At 39.8% G+C, this 23,173-nt stretch overlaps 1 protein-coding gene across 1 annotated transcript in view; it reads right to left on the reverse strand.

Moving 5' to 3' along the window:
• Window positions 1–23,173, reverse strand: part of KIF26B (kinesin family member 26B) — a 214,700-nt gene that overhangs the window by 25,973 nt on the left and 165,554 nt on the right. The window contains exons 6-10 of the mRNA XM_072141195.1: window positions 15,697–15,903; window positions 10,009–10,102; window positions 9,111–9,373; window positions 7,275–7,458; window positions 1,931–2,090 (exon numbers count right to left, since the gene is read on the reverse strand). Of these exons, the coding sequence (XP_071997296.1) occupies window positions 1,931–2,090; window positions 7,275–7,458; window positions 9,111–9,373; window positions 10,009–10,102; window positions 15,697–15,903 (908 nt within the window). The remainder of the gene's footprint in view (window positions 1–1,930; window positions 2,091–7,274; window positions 7,459–9,110; window positions 9,374–10,008; window positions 10,103–15,696; window positions 15,904–23,173) is intronic.

Raw genomic sequence — 23,173 nt, forward strand, 5'->3', positions numbered from 1 at the left:
TTTTTAGGGAGTGTGTCACAAGCATTTGACATTAACCCTATCAAGACCAATTGGTATCAGAATGTCTATTTTTTGTTGTGCTCTTCTATAAATGATATCTTTAGAAGAGCTTTAGATTTCATAACCATTTGTACTTTGATGTGGGATTTTACTTGATAGGATAGTTTTATTGACTACATGTTTTTTATTTATAGACAAATGACTAAAGATGTGAAAAATGTGCCTATTTTATCATTTTCCCATTAAGGCTATTTTTCTTGTTATGTGTTATGTGTTGAAATGTGTTACTTTATGTGGTAATAGCTTTAGAACGATTTAACACATGAGGCTGATTTTGAGATTGTTTTGTTCATGTACATTGTACTTCGTCTTAGATGAGAAATTTGGGTAAATTTGGGCAAAAATTTAGCAAAATTCCTCATTTCCAAAATTTTGTGTTCAAAATATTGTGCACATTTTAGACATTTACCATTCAAATTATGTATTAAGATTTACTTAATTACTTATTATCATTAACAATTACTATATGTCTGCTTTAATTAACGCTGAGCGTATACAGAAAACAAAATGTGAACCCAGCCTAAGACATGCAATAATTTATTGATAATGGGTTTCTGGCCAATAGGACCTCCATTTATTCCATATTTAGGAGCAGTGCAGAGGACTTCAACACAGTCTCATTCAAATAAATGTACAGTGCCTACATAATGATGATTTTGGCAATAGTAAAGAAATATGATATTTTTTTATTGCTGTAGCCTACCTTCCTTCTCTAAATTACTATCCTAAATTACTTCTCAAAAATAGTTAGGAGCAGACATGCCTATAATAAAACTTTTTTAATATGCTTTGAACTCCCAGGGGGGAATCAGCATAGCATTAAATTCAAAGAAGCTGATGCATTGCACGTGCAGCGTTTTTAGACACCTGACCAGCAAGTTCATTCTGGAAGCAGGATCAAATGGAGCATACAAATTAGCATGCGATTATGTCCTGCATTTTGGAAGGAAACTCAAACAAAGGAAAAATCATATATTTCCAAATAGGATACACATAATCCATAAATACAAGCACCTACCAATAGGATAGGGTCAGGGGGGTTAGTCGATACCCAGTCGATTGAAGACAATTGAACAATCATAACATCTTTCTGTCAAAAGTAATGCAGCTTCATACCAAATGTTTGCAAAATGTACTTCACGGAGAGGAGAGATCAGACCCATTAGCGTGTGATCAGCCCCCTTTCAGTGACATCACAAGTCAGGGAGTTGGAGCAAATTTAATATCTACTGGATTTAAATAAGTGAGCCTGAGAAACCCCCTAGTCCAGGGGAATTCATTATCACATTTTTGAGGGTGAAGTTTTTATTGCTACCATAATACCATACAAAATGGCAAAAAAGTTTTGACATCTGGGCACTATTTTCTGTTATGGGGTTGTTGGGAATAACCATTTTTATAGCTCCGGCATTTTGAGATAGGGAGATACTGAACATGTTTATGATTCTTTCAAATTGTTTTTTACATTAGTCCTAGGGAAAGGAGGGTGATTTAAAAGTCTAGGAAAGTAGAATAGGTGGGTGGGGTTTTATGTGATAATTTGTGAGGCTCCCTAGTGTAGGTGTACCCCATGATGTGACCTTAGTGTGGGGGTTCGTCAAAGTGATCTACTTTAAGCAAAGATCCTGTGTGTGTGGAGTGGCCTCTTTACTGTAATTTACCAGCCGAAGCCCTTTCATTTGGTGGAGGTCCAAGGTATCAGACACTATGATCACTGAGTTTCATGAAGTACTATACGTTAAATTTAAATTGTATAACAGAGACATGACCTGTGGTTGTCTGCAAACTGTTGTTTGTTTTTGCCATTTTGTACGGTTTAATGAACATTACTTTATTTTGTTAACAAGGAACATAAATTTAGGTAACTTACTTGTATGGAATGTGCTTGCTACCATTGACTAGAGCAAGAATGACATTGCCAAGTGCTGACAAAGAGAGACACAAGCCCGCACTGCTATCTCTATTTTTACTCTGCACCTTTACGCAGCTTCCCAAATCAATAAGATGCAATCGACTGCGACCTCCCGACACTGCCAAGAGAAAGGAAAGCAGGTTAACCTTCAAAAGTGGAGCACACTCTGATATAATTTGATGGTGTGTTATTATATATTCTATACTCATGGGTTAGCTAGGACCTTAGGACACATAATCAATATTGAATTAGTGGGGGTGCTGCAGTCAGCACCCCAGATGATCAACGCTGTTACACCAGCCCAACAGCTCCTAATAGTATAGGGCTTTGCCAGTCAAATACTGAAGGGTGTGCAGCCAGGGACGCACCATGGCTGCTTAGTATATCTGACAAATTTGGGTGCAGAAAGCTGAACCCCAACTATTCTAATATTGATGGTCTACCCCAAGGAAATTTTCAGGACTTCCTTAATGTTTCAAAAGTGAGAAACTGGGGTAAAGAAGTTATTAAAAGGGCTTTTCAAGGCATTATAACACTGATAACCTAGGTCAGTGATGGCAAACCTTTTAGAGATCAAGTGCCCAAACTACAAAAAAGACATGCTTATTTATCGCAAAGTGCCAACACAGAAATGTAATTTGTGATTTATACTCCCTTCTCTGTCAGTCACAGTTTTCATTGATACCAGCACCTGAGGACACCAATAAAGCAGAAAATAGTCCCAGGTCGAGCTGTCACTTTACAATAGCTCTGTGCACAGAAAGTCCTGGGCTGCCTGGGACTGCAGGAAGATACCTGGAGTCATCTCTGGTGATGGCCTGAGTGCCCACAGAAAGGGCTCTGAGTGCCACCTCTGGCACCAGTGCCATAGGTTAGCCATCACTGACCTAGGTGCTTAAACCATTTTTACAGGATAAAAGCCACAGCGTCTTAAGTGTGTTACTTGAGATGCCCAACAAAAAATTTTTGGACAAAATATTTAAGCTAGCAAGCGTTTGCAAGCACAATGTTAGCACAGGGAGCCTTGCCTTAGCCCAATCTCATTCGCATTTCCAGGGAAAAGCATGCCATTGCTTATAGATCGCATGCATTTCAGGGCACAAACATATGTGTTTGGGCCGAGGCATGCCCCCATTGCACTAGCGTTGCGCTTGTAAACACAGCACTAGCAGTACGTGTGACCGTAACCTAAAGGATAGGTGAGTCCTGGTTAACCCCAACTGCTCAAGTAGAAAGTTGAGTTTACAGTAGAACTTTCACAATATGCACAATATCTGTTCTGGAGAATTCATTTTCTCTTTGTTATTTGTTACAAAGTGTGAATTGATCTTGACTATTGATTTAAACAGCATAGCAAAGACATCTTTGAGACACCTGAGTAGACTATTCAACTAAATAACTGATTGTACATTGCTTTGCCTTGCTATATCACCATCTGCCTAATAACATTATCTAGCTGGAGAGCATGGTTCCACTGTTCACCACATGATAAGGACAAATCTCAATACAACATTCGCAGCTGCACAGTGACGGATTCACAGAAAGCCAAGTTCATTCAGCTTATTTTGGGCATTAAAAAGTGAACCAAATCTAATTTCATTCTCCCTTAATTTTGAATTGGTGCTTAACAATGCAATATGCAAATAAACAGAAATATGTTTTCATATGGAGGGAACGACAAAGGAAAGCTCAAACATCTAACTTCCACATAAGATGGGCTATGTATGTCATATTGTTATTCATGCAGTTATTATGTAAAAGTCTCGCTTCACTTTTCCACTTTCCATATAATGTGTTATCTGTGCTAGGCTTGAAGATCCATCACTCATCGGCTTTCCGCTATCAAACGGGTCTACCGTACACGACTGTGTCAGTTGAGAGTTAGATGAAAACGAACAATTCTTCTGTTTTCTTCTTGTACTTGGTTGTCATCAATCAACTGGAAAATAAATCCGTCCAGCAGAAAGCTACGCCTGAACTTTTACTGCTCCTTTCACTTAAAATTGCTTTTGTTCAAATCTTCTAGTCTTTGGTTACGTCTTGTCACTTTTGATCAACCTTGGCTTATATGCAAAGAACTCCTAATATATACGCTGATTTTATATCTTGCTGGATTTCATTGACCATTAAGTATATTTGATAGTAATGATATATTTTAATAAATATTATCAGGTTAACATTATATATCTTTAAAATTATAGTGATATAGATGTAAAAGTCAACTGTGTATCAAGACACTGTAACCCCATAGCCTGGTGGGCACCTCATCCTTCCTTGAGCACATCATCAAACCTTTTCTTATAGTTGGTCTGCGATCCTTTTATTTTCCCATGGTAACCATCTCACTGTATTCTTTTTCTACAGATTATAAAATATGATCTCTTAAGTCAATCAATGGCTCCAGCAGTTACTTCAGGAGTGTTAACGATGAAGAGGGCAGATATTAAGGTTGTCCTTGTTCAACAAATAATTGATTGACAAAAGAAATGAAGCTCACTTGAACAAACCCTGCTCCAACACTTTCCAGTCTTTAACCCCTTAAGGACGCAGCCTGTTTGCAGGTTAAGGCTCGCAACTTTTTTTTGAAATTTGACCTGCGTCTCTTTATATGGTTATAACTTTTGAACACTGTTACTTATCAAAGCGATTCTGATATTGTTTTTTCCCCACATGTTGTACTTCATTTTAGTGGTAAATTTTGGCTGATACGTTTTGCGTTTATTTACAAAAAAAAGAAAAAAGTGATGAATTTTTAGAAAAATTTGCCATTTTCGAAATTCAAAATCACCGCGTTTTCAGGCAGATAGATTTACCACCTAAATAACTTGCAGAATAACATTTCCCATTTGTCTACTTTACATTTTCATAATTTTTGAAATGTTTGGATCATTTATTTTGACGTCACGCGGCCTACAAATCGAATAGCGCTTTTCCGTATTTTCGGAATTGACTATTTTGGGGATAAATACTGTTTGAAATCAAATTTTACATATTTAGCAACAAAACCACCTATATAACCAACCCATTTTCAAATCTGCACCCCTCAAACTATCAGAAACAGCATTTACAAAGATTGTTAACCCCTTGAGATCTTCATAGTAATTGAATCAAAATGGCGGTGAAATTTAGAATGGTCAAATTTTGTCGGTTATACGTTCATCTAGCCCTAAAATGTACACATTTCCAAAAGATAAAAAGAGAAAACTCACCATAAAATTTGTTCTACAATTTCTCCTGAGTGCAGCGACCCCCCACATGTGGACATTACTTGTGTTATGGGGGCACAGCAAGGCGCAGAAGGGAAGGAGCACCCTGCAGCTGCCAGGATTTTAGTTTCCTCGTTGCCCCCTTTTGAAGGCTATAACATTTTCGCTTTTCCGTTATTTGGGCCATGTGACGGCATTTTTTTTGCGGGACGAGATGCTTTTTCCAGTGTTACCATTTTGGGGTTGGTATCACCTATTGTTGAAAATTTTGGAACTTTTTTTGAGGTCATGAGTAGAAAAGCATCAATTCTGTACTGGATTTTTTACTTTTTTTTTTTTTTGTGTTCACCGTATAGCCTAATAATCCTGTTATCTTTATTCTATGGGTCGATACGATTACGGGGATACCAGACATGAATATTTTTTCTTATGTTTTACTAAATTTGCCAAATAAAACCCTAATGTGGGGAAAAATCTATCATTTTTGCATCGCCGTCTTCCAAGTGGCATAACATTGTTACGTTTTTGGCTACAGAGCTGGTTGATGGCTTGTTTTTTGCGGGACATGTTTTTCTTTGCAACAATATCATTCTGGAGTACATATGTTTTGTTGATCACTTTTTATTGCATTTTTAGTGGGATATAATAGGTAAAAATCATAATTTTTGGCGGGTTTTTAACGTTTTTTTTTTACGGCGTTCATCATATGGGTTCAATAGTTATTTAGTTTTATTCTATGGATTGTTACGGACGCGGTGATACTATATATGTGGGGTTTGTGTTATGATTTAGACTTTTTTGAGTGTTATATGTCTCTTTATATGTTTTGGGGCTTATGGGCATTTTTAGTGATTTATAAAGTAATTTTTTATTGAAAAACATTTTTTTTACATTTTTTTACATGATCCACCATGGGATATGAACAAGCAATCATCTGATTGCTTGTTCTTGATAATACTCTGCAATACTAATGTATTGCAGGGTATTATCAGTGCCAGCCTATGCAGATGCATAGGCTGACACTTTGCCTTTAAGATGACGTCACAGACGCCATCTTAAAGGTAAAGCCTCCAGGCTTCTCTGGGGTCCCGATCGGACCCCAGAGGTGCCAAAACAGCAATCGGCCCCCCCGAAAACGGTGTGGGGGGGCCGATTGTGATGTAAAGACCCCCAGAAGGCAGGTTAAATGCCGCGGTCGCGTTGACCGCGGCATTTAACGGGTTAAACACCCGCGATCGGAGCCCACTCCGACCGCGGGTGTTAGCCGGGGATGTCAACGGTAGATTACCGTTGAAATCCCGCGGCTAACGATGCCGGTTCGGCTGCTATACAGCGCTGAACCGGCATCGTCTCTGCGCAGTAGCTGTACTGCGCTGAGCGCTATTCGCGGGACTCAGCGCAGTACAGCTACGGCGCAGAGCGCTAAGGGGTTAACTGGTCTCTGTATCCTCATGTTCAGTGTTGACTTCTCAACACTTAGAGAGGTTGTCCACTTTTGGCAAGTAATTGATATTGTTTGTATAATGAAAAGTTATATATCATTGTCTAATATACTTTCTCTATCAATTCCTCCGTTTTCTAGACCACTGTTTGCTGGCATTCAATAGAAAGCTTCGTTGTTTCCTGTGGAGAAAAATAGTCATATGATGTTACCCAGGTGCATGGCTCAATATACCACACAGCTCTGATTACTCTCTGTGATACTACCGTGTGTACTAAGCCGTACAAGTCAACTGGAAGTAAACATAGAAGCTTCCTATTGCATAACAGCAAGTAGAGATCTAGAAAACCATGAGGAATTGATACAGAAAGTATTTTGGAAAATTGTATAACTTTTTATAATACAAACAATATCAATTGCTTGCTGAAAGTGGAACACCCCTTTAAATGTTGAGACGTCAATTCTGAAGCTCAGGAGACAGGTTGGGGTTTAGAAGGTGGTGGAGCAGGGTTTGTTTAATTGAGTTAAATTTCTTTTGTTATTGACATAACTTGACATCTCTTTTAAATATACAAATTGTTATCACACATAATGTTACAGAACATATACAGTATAGTTTGCAGGGTAGACAGAAGGTTCAGATCTCTATACTTACTGCCTCCTTTCCCGCTCTTCTCCATGCGGTACTGATAAATGTGCAGAGTAAAGAGCATGTGGGAGTTCCTGTGGTCATCCTCATCACAGTCCCGTTGGCTGCCCTTACGTGAAGCAATAGCCGCATCCAAGAAAAAGGCAGCTTTTTCGGCTGTGGGTGCTCGCAGTTCACTCTGGTTTTGCAGCTGAACACAGATTTAGCATTGTATAAGCAAATATAGTAAAATACATTTAAACTATACTCATTATACTAATTTCTTCCACTGTATTATTTCCAAATAGTGGAGGCAGCCATTGTGGCCACAGAAAAGATCAGCTATGATTTAAAGGCTGTATCATTACTAACAAATGTGAAAAACGTCTATATACCGTATATATACTCCTCGAGTATAAGCTGACCCAAGTATAAGCCGAGGCCCCTAATTTTACCACAAAAACCTGGTAAAACCTATATTTTTTTTACTCGAGTATAAGCAGAGTTTGGGTTTTCGGCACATTTTTTTTGTGCTGAAAAACTAGGCTTATACTCGAGTATGTATGGTAAGTAAATGCATAAAAGACTAATCTACTGTAAACAGTGATTCCATAGAAAACCATATAACATACATGCCCAAATTGTGTTTTTATCACACCTTATGCCATGTATTATTTTTGGCATTTACTAAATTCCAAAAAACATCTCACTTATATAAGCGATACATAACGTTATTCTTTCGCTCAAATTCTGCATTATGTGGTTACCATGAAGGAGATACTGGGAAAACAATCTGCAGATAGCAGATTGATTTATAATGCAACAGAAGAACTCAAAACTCAAATTAATTGTTTTATATTTTTCAATGTTTTGCACTTGACATCCTTCTCTGAAAGATATACTGGAACTGCCAGCTTTCCCTATCTACCAGGATGATTGATTGTGGTGTCTGATACACTTCTAATTTATTACTATAAGTCATAAGTTTTATTATCACGGTTCATCACACTGCAGGTTACACCACTGTGTGCTTATTTGATGGAGTACAGCCTGATAAATGGAGTATTGCTTACACTAAATACAATCTATAGGATTTTATATTCCTATAATTTACAGTTTATCTAATATGTTGGGGTTTACAGTTGTGGAACCATGTGTTCAAGGCCATTCAGCAGCCTCTGTACAATGCATGTTTTAGTATGAAATTGTTGTTTATAAAAGACATATTTACAGAAGTAACGCTATATTTTGTATACAGTTTGCCCATGGAAACATGGATAAATCACAAACATAAAATTCATAATAAAAAATTGCAAAGATTGTATATGTGCATACAAGGTGTAACAAAAAGGTTGGGACAGTGGGATATCATGTGAAATACATCAGATCGAAAAACTAAAAATATATGTGTCAAATAATTTTCAAAAATCTATCCAATGATACGAAACCCTCAAACTCCAACCCCTGGGAGTGTGGCAACTTTAAAATCTTAAATCATTTATTCAATCTACAATTTAAGTCATTTTAATTGACAGATGGCGCTATAATCACCAAAACTAAAAATAGGTATAAAATTGATCAAAAAAGGAGACATCTCACAAAAAATATATGCAACAAATATTGGATGGCCTAAAATTAAATATACATTAAGTGTTTAATGCCACAGGGACTGAGGTGTAATTGTCATGACCGTCTACACATATTCAATCATATATATATATATGATTGTATAAGCAAATATAGTAAAATCCATTTAATACATATATATATATATATATATATATATATATATATATATACACACATACATCAGTCCGTCATTAAGTTTTTTTAAGGAGTTTTATAGGAAAGTTTTTTAGTTACCTGCATGCCACATATTGGATCCTCACACAGGTAGACTCCAGGAGACTGACCATCCTGAAGACTTCCCGTAGCCACTTCTGATAAGAGATCTCTCAGGTTCTCCTCCTTTCCCCACACTTCCACTGCTGAAACTCTAACTGAGAACCGAGCTCCTGTCTTTTCCTTCCGTTCATTAATCAACTTAAAGAGCCATGAAATAGCACAAGGGATAATGCCAAGATTCTGCATGGAGTCATCCTTGCCGATCATAGTATATGACTTTCCTGACAAATAAGAAAGCATACATACATATAAAACAGATATTCTGCCAAAAGGTAAATTTTAATAATGGTTAATTAAATGTAATGATTTTTAATAACGTTAGTTCTCCTCCTATGAAAAAAAAAACACCACAATATTGATAAGAATGTTTAACAGTGTAAGAGATTGAATTATTAATAAGCCACCCACTGCAAGTGGAGCCAGTCACTGACTACAGATACAGTAGGGCTATGTAGAAAGCCTTCATATCTCTCATTGTTGCTGTTACAGCAGAGAAAGTGATGACCTTTTCAATTCAAGCTCTTGGTTTGATATGATCTTAAAACAATTTTAAGCATATGAAACACTTTCCTTTCTGATTTATTTATCAAGTGTTGAAGTAAATTTCTTGACACTTGTGATTCCTGTGGCTTCTGAAGAAGTGAACGTGACCTTGGTTGCATCAAAGAGCCACAAAAATGTGTCAAAACGCAACTCAAGAGAGGCTGCATGAAGGAGGACTACTAACTTCCCTGCTTACCAATTTTTATCCCCTTTAACACATGGGAATAATGTTAATGTAAATCTAATGGACTGCTGTAGACTTATTCTCATTGAGGAAGCATTTATTACTATAGTTATGCCACTTAATACTAACCAAGCTTGGAATGACCAAAGCAGAAAACACATCCGTCTGCTCCATTTACAACAGATTGTATGACTTCAGCCACTGTTCCAGCACACACCTCCGCCTATATGGAAAAAAAGAGAAAAGTCACCTCCTCATTATCAAAGATTAGAATAATGAATTTTGCTTCATTAAATGCTTGAATTCACATGTACACGGAACATACATTTATCCAGACAATATACTTTCTCTTCGCATGTATAGATTAAATAAATGTATAGTTAGTGTTACCATTGCTCATTATTTTCTTTCCACACTCCATCACTTTTCAACATTCACAAATTTTTATTCAAAAAGATCTAGCCCCTTCAAATGTGGTATATGTTAAAACTTATGGCGTGGATCTGATGCTTTGAATGTGTAGCAAGTTGACCCTTGACTTCATTAGCAGCACCTGCTTTAAAGTCTAAGTAGACAGCTCATCTACATGTACAGTCACAGGATAATTTCCATTTTGAAGCATATGTATTCATATAAAATGTAACTGGGGAGCTGCCATCATTTAAAGGAAGATTTTTCCAGAAATGTCCTAACATTTTTGTCAGTGGTATCATAGGAGAGCTTCTATAGCTTAGGAAATACCATAACCTTAACTAATAATCTCCAGATGCTTCAAGCATCCAACAGAAAACTAGGTGTTAAAATTAGGCCCCTTCCACACTTGCGTTTTTCACGCACGTGTTCTGCGCATGCTTTTGATGCGCAGAACTTGCATTGCACTCTTGCATTGTAATCAATGGGTTTTTTCAGACTTTAAATCTCGACATGCTCTACTTTTGCAAGTCACGCACGTGAAAAATGCACCATACAAGTCAATGGAGATGCATCAAAAACTCATTTCACTCTGAGACGCATGCAAGTGCAATGCGTTTTTCACACATCAATTGTCATAGAAAAGATACACCTCAGTCCTGAGTCCTTTTCACGCAAGTTATCTGCACATGAAAAACACATTGAAATTGCATTGAAAATGCGCGTGAAAAACAAACTCTTACTGAAAACTGATTGAACTGATTGATGCAAAATGTCAGTTTTTCACTGACCAAACCCTGATCGCACCCTGACCAAACTCAGACGTGATCTGCAACGCAATTGTGGAAGGGGCCTAAGGGTGCCAATACATGATGCGAGTGTGGAGCATATTGCATCAAAGACTTACCAGTAACACCCGCAATCGGTGCTAGCGATCCGTTACTATGACTGCCTCAGGTCTTCCGAAGACCCGAGGCGGTCTCGTTTTAACCCATTTAGTACAATGTGCTAATTGCACATTGTACTGTATGAGGATGAAAATCCCCATATACTGCCATACTGTAGTATGGCAGTATATGGTAGGATCAATCAGAAATCCTAGGATTAAAGTACCCTAGGGCAGTGATGGCTAACCTATGGCACTGGTGCCAGAGGTGGCACTCAGAGCCCTTTCTGTGGGCACCCAGAACATAACCAGAGATGACTCCAGGTATCTTCCTGCAGTCCCAGACAGTCCAGGACTTGCTGTGCACAGAGGTATTTTAAAGTGACAGCTGTACCTGGGACTATTTTCTGCTTTATTGGTGTCCTCAGGTGCTGGTATCAATGAAAACTGTGACAGAGAAGGGAGTATAAATCACAAATTACATTTGTGTTGGCACTTTGCGATAAATAAGCGGGTATTTGTTGTAGTTTGGGCACTCGGTCTCTAAAAGGTTTGCCATCACTGCCCTAGGGGGTCTGAAAAATAGTGAAAATAAAAAAAAGTTTAAAAAAAAAATTATAATAAAAAAACATAAAAATTCAAAATCACCCCCTTTTCCTAGAACTGATATAAATATAAATAAACAGTAAAAATCATAAACACATTCGGTATCGCCACTTCAAAAAATGCAAATGCATTTTTTCACCATTTTCACTGCATTTGGAATTTTTTTCCTGCTTCCCAGAGTATGACATGGAAAATTAAACACCATCACTATGAAGTGCCATTTATTACGCAAAAAAACAAGCCACCATAGAGCTCTTTATGGGTAAAAAGAAAAAAATTGTAGATCTTTGAAAGTGGGGAGTGAAAAATGGAAATGAAAAAACAAAAAAGTGCTAGGCCACTAGGGGGTTAAAGAAGGGAAGATCCTGTCAGAGGGGATTCACACAAATATGACAGTGTGCTTGGTTTATAGTTCCTCCTCCTGGAGGTCAATGTGCTTTAAATAACATGCAAACTACACTACAATTTTCCACTACAAGATTGCTAGAGGTTAGCTATCATTTCACTGATTTCCTGACCAGCTAGACTATGTGTTTTTGATATCTAGTGTAATTTTAGGGGCAATGCTCTTTCATACTATAACTCCTAATAATGAGTTTTCTATGGAACTATTTAAAGGGAACCTACCACCACGAATCTAAAGGTAGATCGGGTGGTAGGTGGATCCAAAGGACGTGAGGATAGCCCTTTTAAGGGCTAATCCTCACGTCCCTGCACTTTTTAAATAACTTTTATTATCCGAATATGTAAATTTTCTAAAGAGGCTACTGGGAAATAGCTGGAGCAGAGGCTACACGGGGCGGCTTCTCCATGCCCCAGTAGTCTTTTCGATCCTCCTACCAGAAATCTTCAGTGCACAGCTCCTCGTAGCTTTGCGCCCTCTTCCAGCAAACCTGCCGTCTGCACATACGCAGAACAGCAGGCCCGTCTGCACATCTCCGGTTTCGAAGCAGTGGCAGCGCAGATGTGGGCCTGAATCTGATTGCTAATATGATATACTGCTATACTACTGTATTGCAGTATATAGCAATATTACTGGTGATCTCTAAAAGCCTGCCATCTGATGGCTATTAGATATCATTACACATGGCAAGCCTACAAGTCTCATTGAGACTGTAGGCTGCCATTGCAACGATCGCTGCCCCCCGATGATGTCATGGGGGTTGGCGATCGGCTATCTGAGATGGCGGCGCCCATGAAATGATATGTTAATTGCCATGGTCAAGTTCGATCGAGGCACTTAATAGGTCAACTGCCGTGATCGACACCTGCTGTGTATGAAGAGAGCTCAGCCCGTGATGCTTTTCCATACACCCCCTATAGCACCAAGACGTTATAGTACGTCCTGGTGCGCGTAGGGGTTAAAAACTTTGTTTTGTGTTTTAGCAGCCATGTGTTTTGCTGCAGTAGTCTTTTGTCCAAGTGCAGGGTTTTATATAGTTTTTCTCTCTCTGCTGAACACTGTATTTCCCCCTATTAGCTTAGTATGTTGAGAAAAGTGTAGAAGTACTGTGTTAGGCTACATTCACACACATGTATGGGGGACGTATATACAGCCGACGTATGTACGGCCGATATACATTCCCCATACACTTCTATGGGCTCACGGCCTTGTACGGGAGCGGTGCGGTGCAGCACACATGGGGCACCGTACCGCTCCGTAGCCCGGGAAAAGATAGGACATGTCCTATCTTTTCCCGTGATATGGCGCCGTGCGCTGTATCTTCCAATGGAGAGGGGCGGGGGTGTGCAGCGCTCATCCCCTGCTCCTCTCCGCAGTGCCGATGTATGCCCGCCGTACTGCGGTACGGCAGGCATACATCGTGTGAATGTAGCCTTAGCCAGGAAAAATGTAAAATCTATAGTCCTTGTTAATGTAGATTATATACTGCATACCTCCCATTTTTCTGAAGAAGGGAAAAAGTTTTTGGAAGCCTCCGTCTAGTAGTTGGGTGTCCCCAACTTATTTTTTCCAATACAGAAGAAAAAAATTGTAATTGGTACTCAAGTGCTGTTTTTTATGTCCAATATGTCTATTTTATTGTTCACGGTAATAAGGAAAGGTCCTTTATTTTGAGCAGGCAATTTATATAGCAATTTAAAATGATTGTGTAATTGTTTTGAAATAAAAAAAAAAGATTATTATTATTATTGTGAATATTGTTACTTTAATAAAAGCTGTGACAATGCAAAAATATTTCTGAGTTTGTGCAATTCTTTATAAAATATATTATATAATACCGTTTGGTTGGTTGAAAGTAGTAAAGATGAATTTGGGTTTCCTCATATTTGAATGTACTCAATGGCCATAAAAGGGGATTTCAGATAGAAAACTACCACCTAAGCAGGAATGGGAGACCAAACAGCAGCTGTAGCTATCGCTTCAGTGCTCTTCTTCACACATGCTGAGGGGAAGGGAAATTCTGCAGTGTCTGCATTTTCCCCTTGTTGTGTATGTTCATGATAAAATCAACACAAAAGAACATCAATGATACATTTAGCACATGGAATGCTGAGGTGGCTTCATTACAATTCATGAATTTCTGCCCAGATATAATCAGCTCCATTACTTGTCAGCTAGAGCTCAAATGCTATCTAGTTTCAATGTGGCATTGGTGCCACAAATTTATAGGCCATATAAAATTTAGGGAAGTCTTCTTAATGTTTAAAGGCATAAAACACACAAACTGCAAATTAATGAGCTGTGATTTAATGCCTAGGAGACGAGCAGAGTTTCTTTTTCCACCAAGCAAAGAGCACTACTAGTAAGAAAATAGTGGGAGATGAAATAACCAATATAGAATTTCCAGCATGTGCAAATGTTAGTGTAATATACTGTACAGTACAGAGGGAAAAGAATCTGAATTATACTGCAATGTGCGCTGTGTGAGAGGAGATCTATATCTAGAATTGAAACATTCTGTATTGTGCACAGTGGGGGTCTTCTATGTCTGGAATAAAAATATAGTACAATTTGGGTATAGTGGATTTGAAGGACTACAGGTCAGCATAAGTTGACAATGTTCACATTTCGGTTTTTCACTGCAGTCTCTATTTCAGAGTCTGCCTAAAAAGGCAAAAAACCAACCTATCCCACTATAGTCAATGAGGTCCAATAGTATGGGGCTCATTAACTTACTGGAGTTCACTGAAAGTGCATTGTCAGTCTATAATGCGGCGATTCACTAAGATCGTGCGATTGAAATCATGTATGTGTTGCTTCCCCGCTCAGGTCCGACAGAGTTCACCATCTTTTTTGTGGTGCATGTTAAACATAGTACGTGCGACACAATTTAAAGGTTAAATACCACGTTCTGTCTGAATCAGTTGGACCGTCTGATGGCACATCCCTAATTTGTGTCACATGGTTGTTTTATTCTGTTATTTTGTTATCAATAAACCTTTATTGAACCCAAATTTGTGTTGCATGGAAGCTAGTGCAGCTGTGCCACAAAAGAGTCGCGTGCGCCAGAATCCAAGCACACACATCTTCAAAAATACCTGTGTAAGCAGTTTTAGCCCCGAAAATGGTGCACAGTCCGACAAAACTTTGCATTTACAAAAGTGTGCATGTACAAAAGTAAATGAGCCCCAATGTGTAAGCCTGTTATATTAATCCACATCTAGCTTCCTTTAATGGAACAGAAAAAAGAAAAGATCTTTGAACCTTGACCTTACAGTAGCTTAGTAACTGTAAATTTAGGTAAGAGAATCCCCCTTCACGTGTTGGTTTCTTGTTGGCAAATGATTGATCCCACTGTTTTTTCATACAATTAGTTATGGAATCTATTTTACCTTGATGTAACAGAACCAATTCTATTAAATACATGGACGACAAAGCTGCTTAACTTATATGTAAAACACTACTGGTAGTAAACATGTGCACGGCCAATACAAACGTAAACTTCCCCTACCTGAGAAGCATCTTGGGGAAACACAGCATCGAAGGCAAACATTTTTGGTGGTATCTGAGTTCCTCTCTTCTGGAAGGTAGTCTGTCCTCCACAAGATAATGGGTCATACAATGTAATCTGTTTCTTTCTGGGATCAGCTTTTAAGAAGGAACTGGAATCAGCTGACTCTCCTACTAGCGTTGAGCAAATACGGACCATAACCTTCACCTGAAATTCAAGATACGGACAATTGCTTAGAAACTGTATTTAGGGCTGTACTGTAAGAATAAGAATTTAATGCAGCAGACTATATATAAATGAATTCTATACAAGGTGTATTTCATAAAAAAAAAAAATGACCATGTTCAAAGAATTGACAAAAATTATGAGTGAAACTTATTTCCTGGGTGACACAAATTGTATTCTTAACTAGACAGCAAAACATATACTTCATGTCAACCATTCACAAAACAATATCTAGTGTTAGGGGAGGAAAGATGAAGACAAAATGAGGGAGATTAATCACAAGTGTCTGAGAGAAAAACGGTTCGAGTTGCTCATGGCAACAATCAGACCTCAGCTTTATTTAATTAAACTGCTGTGGGAAAATAAAAGCTGGGCTCTGATTGGTTGCCACGGGCAACTAGAAAAGTTTTGTTCTCCGTCACTTCTAATAAATCTCTGTATTGATTTTCCCACTGCAATGGTTACAGTTAGCAGCTTTTGTACTATAACAGCATTATAACATTATAATGAATAACTCCCATGGAGATGTTTAACAGCGGCCACCATCCCTGTACTCTGCTATTCCAACTCAGTTTGTGGATTAAACATCTCAACATTCCAGTCATGTGATTAGCACTTTTTAGAATTCCTTTAAGTGATTTCACTATTACACACGGCCCTTAGGCAAGGTCCTAGAGGAGACTCAAAAACACTTAGGAAAGTGTAAAAACAAACAACACATTTTTTGTGTACAAAGAGACAAATAATTTAGCTTACCAATAAAAAGAGACCTTAAAAGATGAAACACATGTTATTTTTAATTGTATTCTATCTCTTAATTTTTCTCTTCAGTAACAGGACATGAAGATCCGGCCGGGGATGCTGGGAGTCGCCAGGCTATATAGCCGAGCCAGGAATGCCAGAGCCAATAAGGAAGACGCTGGCCCTTTAAGGCTGGGAGAAGTCCGCGCGCGGCCCCTCTAGTGGCAGGAGCACGCGACTGCATGAAAGAAGCATGCGGCCTACACGCTGGGAGCAAGAGTGCCAGCCGGAGCCAGGAGAGGTAAGTGAGAGCTGGGGGAGCGGGGACCGCGGCAGCAGCCACGGGTACACCCTCAATCCGTACCGAGGATCGCGGGTGTAACCGTGACAGTACCCCCCCCCCCCTTAGGGCCCCTCTTCTCTTCTTATTCAGCCCGCTGTTCTTCTTTCTTCGCCTCCTCCAATTCCTCTTGGTGATGAGACACCTTAGCAGGAGAGAAGGCACCGGGAAGACTTGGGAAGCCGCAGGCTGGGTTGACTATAGGCACACCGGAGCGGCCTCAGGGGAGGCCGGTGGAGACTCTGGAGCGGCCTCAGGGGAGGGTGGTGGAGACTCTGGAGCGACCTCAGGGGTGGCCGGAGCAGCTGTGGGAAGCTGCGGAGTCTGGGGCACCACTAGAACAGCCATGGGAAGCTGCGGAGTCTGGGGTGCCACTGGAGCAACACTGGCAAGCTGCAGAGTCTGGAGCACCACTGGAACAGCCGTGGGAAGCTGCGGAGTCTGGGGCGCCACTGGGGCAGCCGTGGCAAGCTGCGGAGTCTGGGGTGCCACTGGGGCAGCCGTGGCAAGCTGCGGAGACACCAGAGCAGCACTGGCAGGCTGTGGAGGCCGAGACGACTTCTGAAAAGCCCTTGGCACAGCTGCGGGAAGCCGCGGAGCCACGGGAGCAGCTGCGGGAAGCTGCGGAGCAACGGGAGCAGCTGCGGGAAGCTGCGGAGCCACAGGAGCAGCTGTGGGAAGCTGCGGGGCCACGGGAGCAGCACTGGGAAGCTGCAGAGGCTGGAGAGTCTCTGGAGCAGCACTGGGAAGCTGCGGAGGCTGGAGAGTCTCTGGAGCAGCACTGGGAAGCTGCGGAGGTTGGGGAGTCTCTGGAGCAGCACTGGGAAGCTGCAGAGGCTGGAGAGTCTCTGGAGCAGCACTGGGAAGCTGCAGAGGCTGGAGAGTCTCTGGAGCAGCACTGGGAAGCTGCGGAGGCTGGAGAGTCTCTGGAGCAGCCGTGGCAAGCTGCGGAGTCTGGGGCGCCGCTGGGGCAGCACTGGGAAGCTGCGGAGTCTGGAGCGCCACTGGGGCAGCCGCGGGATACACCATAGGGATACATGGCGCACGGCGCCATATGCCCTGAAAAAACAGGACACGTTCTATTTTTTCATGGGGTATGGGGCAGAACTGTACCGCTCCCGTAGGGTGCCACGCGCCAATTGCCGTCTATGGGGGACATATATCGTCCGTATATATACGTCCCCCTTGAGGTCGTGTGAATCCAGCCTAATGCCGTTGAACTGCTACTTTTTTGAACCCTTTTGTATCTATTATAATCGCTTGGTTTGAGAAAAGCTAACAGTTTATTGCTATTGTTATCTTCACGTTTAAAACAAAACATTATTTCTTGGCTTGGAGTCTAGATGACTGGTCATTCCACAACACCTATAGTGACACCCAACCCGCCTTGTGAATGACGTCTATAGATTATACGTGTTCTGACTGGCAACCCCAGAGGCATGCCAGAGAACAGATAATCATTTGCTTCCAGTGATGATATATTCTTGGAAGTAGCTAAATGAATTTATCGCCCAGTAATCATTCAGTGCAAGCATGATGAAAAGCAAAGAAATTGGTTTGCTGAGACCAAGTCATTATCAGAGAGCTGTGGAGAGAAACAAACAGGTTATTACAGGAGGGGAGAAAGTGAAGAAATACACTGTGTGAGAAGGGTTGCTAGAAGATGCAATCTCCTTTAGCTATTAGGAATGACTTCCATGGCACCTCTCTAAATCTAAACATCACATGCTATGGTTCAGTGCCCGCGATAAGCCAGCACCACAGGTGAAACATTAGGAGCAGTTTCCTGTAGCATTAAATTGAATTACATTATAAGGGATGAAACTTTTTTTTTTTTTTTTAAATTTACAGAGAATTGCTTCCTTCTTAGATATATGTAAATGTTTTACATATAGACCCAGGACTAGACATCAATGTTTATCAAGCATTGATAAAGATTCATTGTGAATCGAAACGTCGCGCTCATCATGTTTGGATGCACTTGTAAATAAATCCTTTTGAATTTTGACCTCTGGTGCTGTGGCTCCCTCCTACAAGACAAAGAATGAATAAAATCACTCTTTAATTTACGTGTTTTAGGTCACACCAAGGGCCTCTGGTTACGGTCAAACTAAGAGGTGCCAAGTTAGACTAGATAGTCTTAAACTATGCCACATTTATCATCCAGCTTGATAAATCTGGTGCAGTTAAAGACTGTCCAAGTTTAAGCCACTTTTGATACATCTGGCCCACTGTGGCAGATTTATGACAGTGTCTGTGAAAAGACCAGTGCACAGTTAGATTACCCACTTGTATTTTTTGCAATGTAATCATGCAGGATGAGTATCTTGAGAATGTGGATTCTACTTTAGAAGAGTTTTTAGTTGGGCTAATTTCCCATTTCTGGCACAGGGACTAAATATTCTGCTCAACAGAATAGAGCACATCCTCTATTTTGCAGGGTCACACCCATTTTTCCGACAACTCAGAAAAATGCCAAAAAGATAGTCTAAAACTTATAAACTAAAAAATAAAAATGTGGCATAAGCCATTTCAGGTGCAAATTACTCCAGAATTCTGGCGTAACCAATGTTATTATTAAATCTACAACTTTTATGGCTCTGCATGCCAACTTGCTGTCATGAAAGAAAATCTCATGTGTCCATAATTACCATACCTATAGGGTGTACATGAGGAATAACACTGTTTCTGATTTATGCACAGAGGGATTCTAGCTCAAGGACAAAACCAGGTAGAAGTAAAAACATAACTTCTTCTTTATTGAAACATTCACATTTATTGAAACATTCACATATTCTCTCTACGATAACAGGGGGAAACGCATGGCCACAGCTTCGCGGTCTATGTGTTTCGAAAAACATCCTTACTCATGACCTGACATGGTGTGTGTGCAGGTGTGTATAAATCACCCACACCTATGGTCACATGACCTCTCTTGTTAAAGGGAACACACACACAAGTTTAAAATCTGAAAAATTAAAACAATTGTACATAAAAGCCTGGGGTAAACAAATGAAAAAATGGTGGCGATCAAACAGATACACGCCGTCAGAGAGAGAAAAAAAGATATAGTTACAAATATATTAAATTTGGAATATCATATCTTGTCTCTTATTCAGACCATATGGCAATCTTCTATCAAGAGAGAATATCCAAAAACTCTCTATTCAACAGCTTACGTCTGTGGTCGCCACCTCTTGCTGGTTTTCTGACTTTCTCTATAGCAGTTATGGAATAATCTGTACAATTTGCATCATCGTGTACCATTTGAAAGTGTTTCGATGCCATAGATATATTAACAGCTTATTTGTTCTTGACATCCCATAAATGGCATCTAATTCTCACCTTTATGGCACATGTGGTGCCTCCCACATATTGTATCTTACATTTTTTGCAGGTAATACAATAAACTACATATGTTGAGTTGCAATTTACTGTACATAGCTTTTTATATTATATGATTGCTGTGTGGCTGTCACTCTATCACTAGAATAAGCATATTTGCAGCAAATACATATGTTGTGACCGCACTTAAAAAAAACTTTTGTATGCAACCAAGTGGTGGACTGGATGTAACAGAAGAAAAAAGACTAGGAGAAAGCATTTGCCCCAAAGTGGATGCTTTTTTAGAAACAAAGTTAACACCTCCTATAATAGTTTTAGAAAGATTCCCGTCACAAAACAATAAAGGTAAATACTTTTTATGATTATTTTTATCTCCTTGTATTGTTCACTATATGTAGTGACAAATGTGACATATTTTTATTCATTTTAATAAAGTTTTTTGGGGGGAATATTATTATTATTATTACATAATTTTATTTTTCTTACTGTTTGCCTCACTGCAGTCTGTATCATAGGTGCTGATAGATCAGTGAGACATGTCAGAAAGAAAGTCAAGTTATTACAAAGGGAGGTAGGATGACAAGAGTACAGCAGAAGAAGAACTTTTCTCTCATAATAAACATTGCAAATATTCTTACAAGCACTTGTTCTAATCTAATAAATTCATAGGGCAGTTCACATAGGGATCTAAGGTTTTCGTTCCTACAGTTCTGTGTACTGACATTTTTACCGAAATTGTGCTACAAAACACTAAATCCAATTCTGAACTACTGCAAAGTGTAAAGATGCCACATACTACAGCGTCTGTTTTTAAGTCCGGATATGATTGTAGAGTTGTACATTCTAATATCTGGTTGTGCGGCACATATCCATTCATGCGTGACTTAACCAGTGCCAGGAATTTACAGCCTCAGAGCATCCGCTTCAGATGCCTTTTAAAGAGAACATTATAAAGATCAAACACAATTTACGGATTTAACATAGTTACATTGCTTTATGAAAGATGACAGCAGCTACTCAACAATGTTCTAATTAGCCACGTCAAGAATATTTCAATCTTCCTTAAAGGCACAGTTACATCTACAAACCTCACACAAATCGTTTTTATAAATCTTGAACATATGAATCATCACACTTCAATGTTACAAATAGATTGGGGCTTAAGGAGAAACCTGAGGGTCTTAGAAGATGTCATCAAAACTAACTGATTTAATGTTGAGTGTAAGAAGACAAGTGGCATCCATGTACAGAAAGGTCCCAACAATATAATAGTAAAACGATACTCTGGTTTCTACTATGGTCCATTGAAGACTTAACCAATAGAATGGTATGGGTATCCCAATACATTGTGACTTTTGTGCAACTTTTAAAAATAAATATAGGGATATAGAACAACATAGAATCCTTCCCGCTAAATATGCAGCCTGAGCCCTTAAAGGAATGTTTTAGAGTCCCCCCCCCCCATAGCAGTTTTCCCCGTAGAGGACAGACATTATACAAGGACCATGTACTTGGATTGGAGCAGGTCAGAAACCTTTTTGCTTGAGAGAACCATGAACGCTATATTTATTTAAATGTAATTCTGTGAAAGCCATACAATATGTTTTAAACTAAATTTTATATAAGCCAACACCCTTAAAGTACAATAAGTCTGAATTCTTTTTAATAACATGGTTATGCTGCTGCTAACCAATGATCAATGAAGTACTTCTTACCATTAATGTGACTTCTGGTGCTGCATGTCGTCTTTTCTTTTAAGGGTGAGGGCAAACTATTCCCCCACAGAACTGTGTTTATAAGGGGGAACTGGCGTCAGAGTTAGAAGTTGCTCACTCTCCTGACAACTTCAGCGGTGTTTAAGCAAGCGGAGCTCATTTGTAGCTAGGCTGGGGTGAGGAGAACGCCAGATAACAGCATGGAAACTCCCTATACAAGCTTGTGAGTTTGCCTCAGGTTAGTCTACCACTTTTTAGGAACACTCATAGGGATGAAAATTGGTTTCAGCAGCCGCACTGCAGATCGGCCAAGATACAAATAAATGCTCATCTATAGGCTGAGGGCTGCATGCAACATAACTGATTATTTGTATTACATCACCGGGTATAAACAGGGATGGCTACAAGACGAGGCAGCGGCAGCCAACATGGCTCTACTATTATTTTGCATCTGTCTGTGTAACAGGAGATGGAAATGATGGACCTGGACATATTTATTGTCAATAACCACTGATTATTGACCTGCACTGTCCATTTTAAAAGACCCTTAAAAATAACATCTGCATAAGTATTCATATACCAGGGAGCCTGGCAGCAGTTTTGATACAATGGGGCACATTTACATCCCTGCGCGATCCCCGAGGTGTGTTGTCCGACGAGGATGAAGGCTGCAGCGATTCATCAAGATCGTGCGCCCGATATCCTGCATCTGTCCCTTCCCCACTCAGGTCTGCCGGAGTTCACCATTTTCCTCCTGGTGTATGTGAGTGCATGTCTCGCAACACAATTTGACTTGCTAAATCCCACTCGTAGTCCGAATCCGTTGTATCGGCCGACGGCCCGCTCCTGATTTGTGTTGCATGAAAGCTGGGGCGATTGCGACAAAAAACCCCAAGATCTGTGCAACCCTACCTATGTGTGTTAGTATCAGCATGACTGTGAAAAATGCATTTATATTGTGTTATGAGATCTCTTCTTAGCATTGGCCCCTAGCCCCTCCCAGTATAATGTAGATATCACATGCACCATTGCACCAAGTCTACTATGTTGGAATATAAATGTGTTTTTTGCACATGGTTATAGCTAGAGGGCCGCTGCTTACCACTGTCTG

This window comes from Engystomops pustulosus, chromosome 3, assembly GCF_040894005.1.
Source record: "Engystomops pustulosus chromosome 3, aEngPut4.maternal, whole genome shotgun sequence".
Lineage (NCBI taxonomy): Eukaryota > Metazoa > Chordata > Amphibia > Anura > Leptodactylidae > Engystomops > Engystomops pustulosus.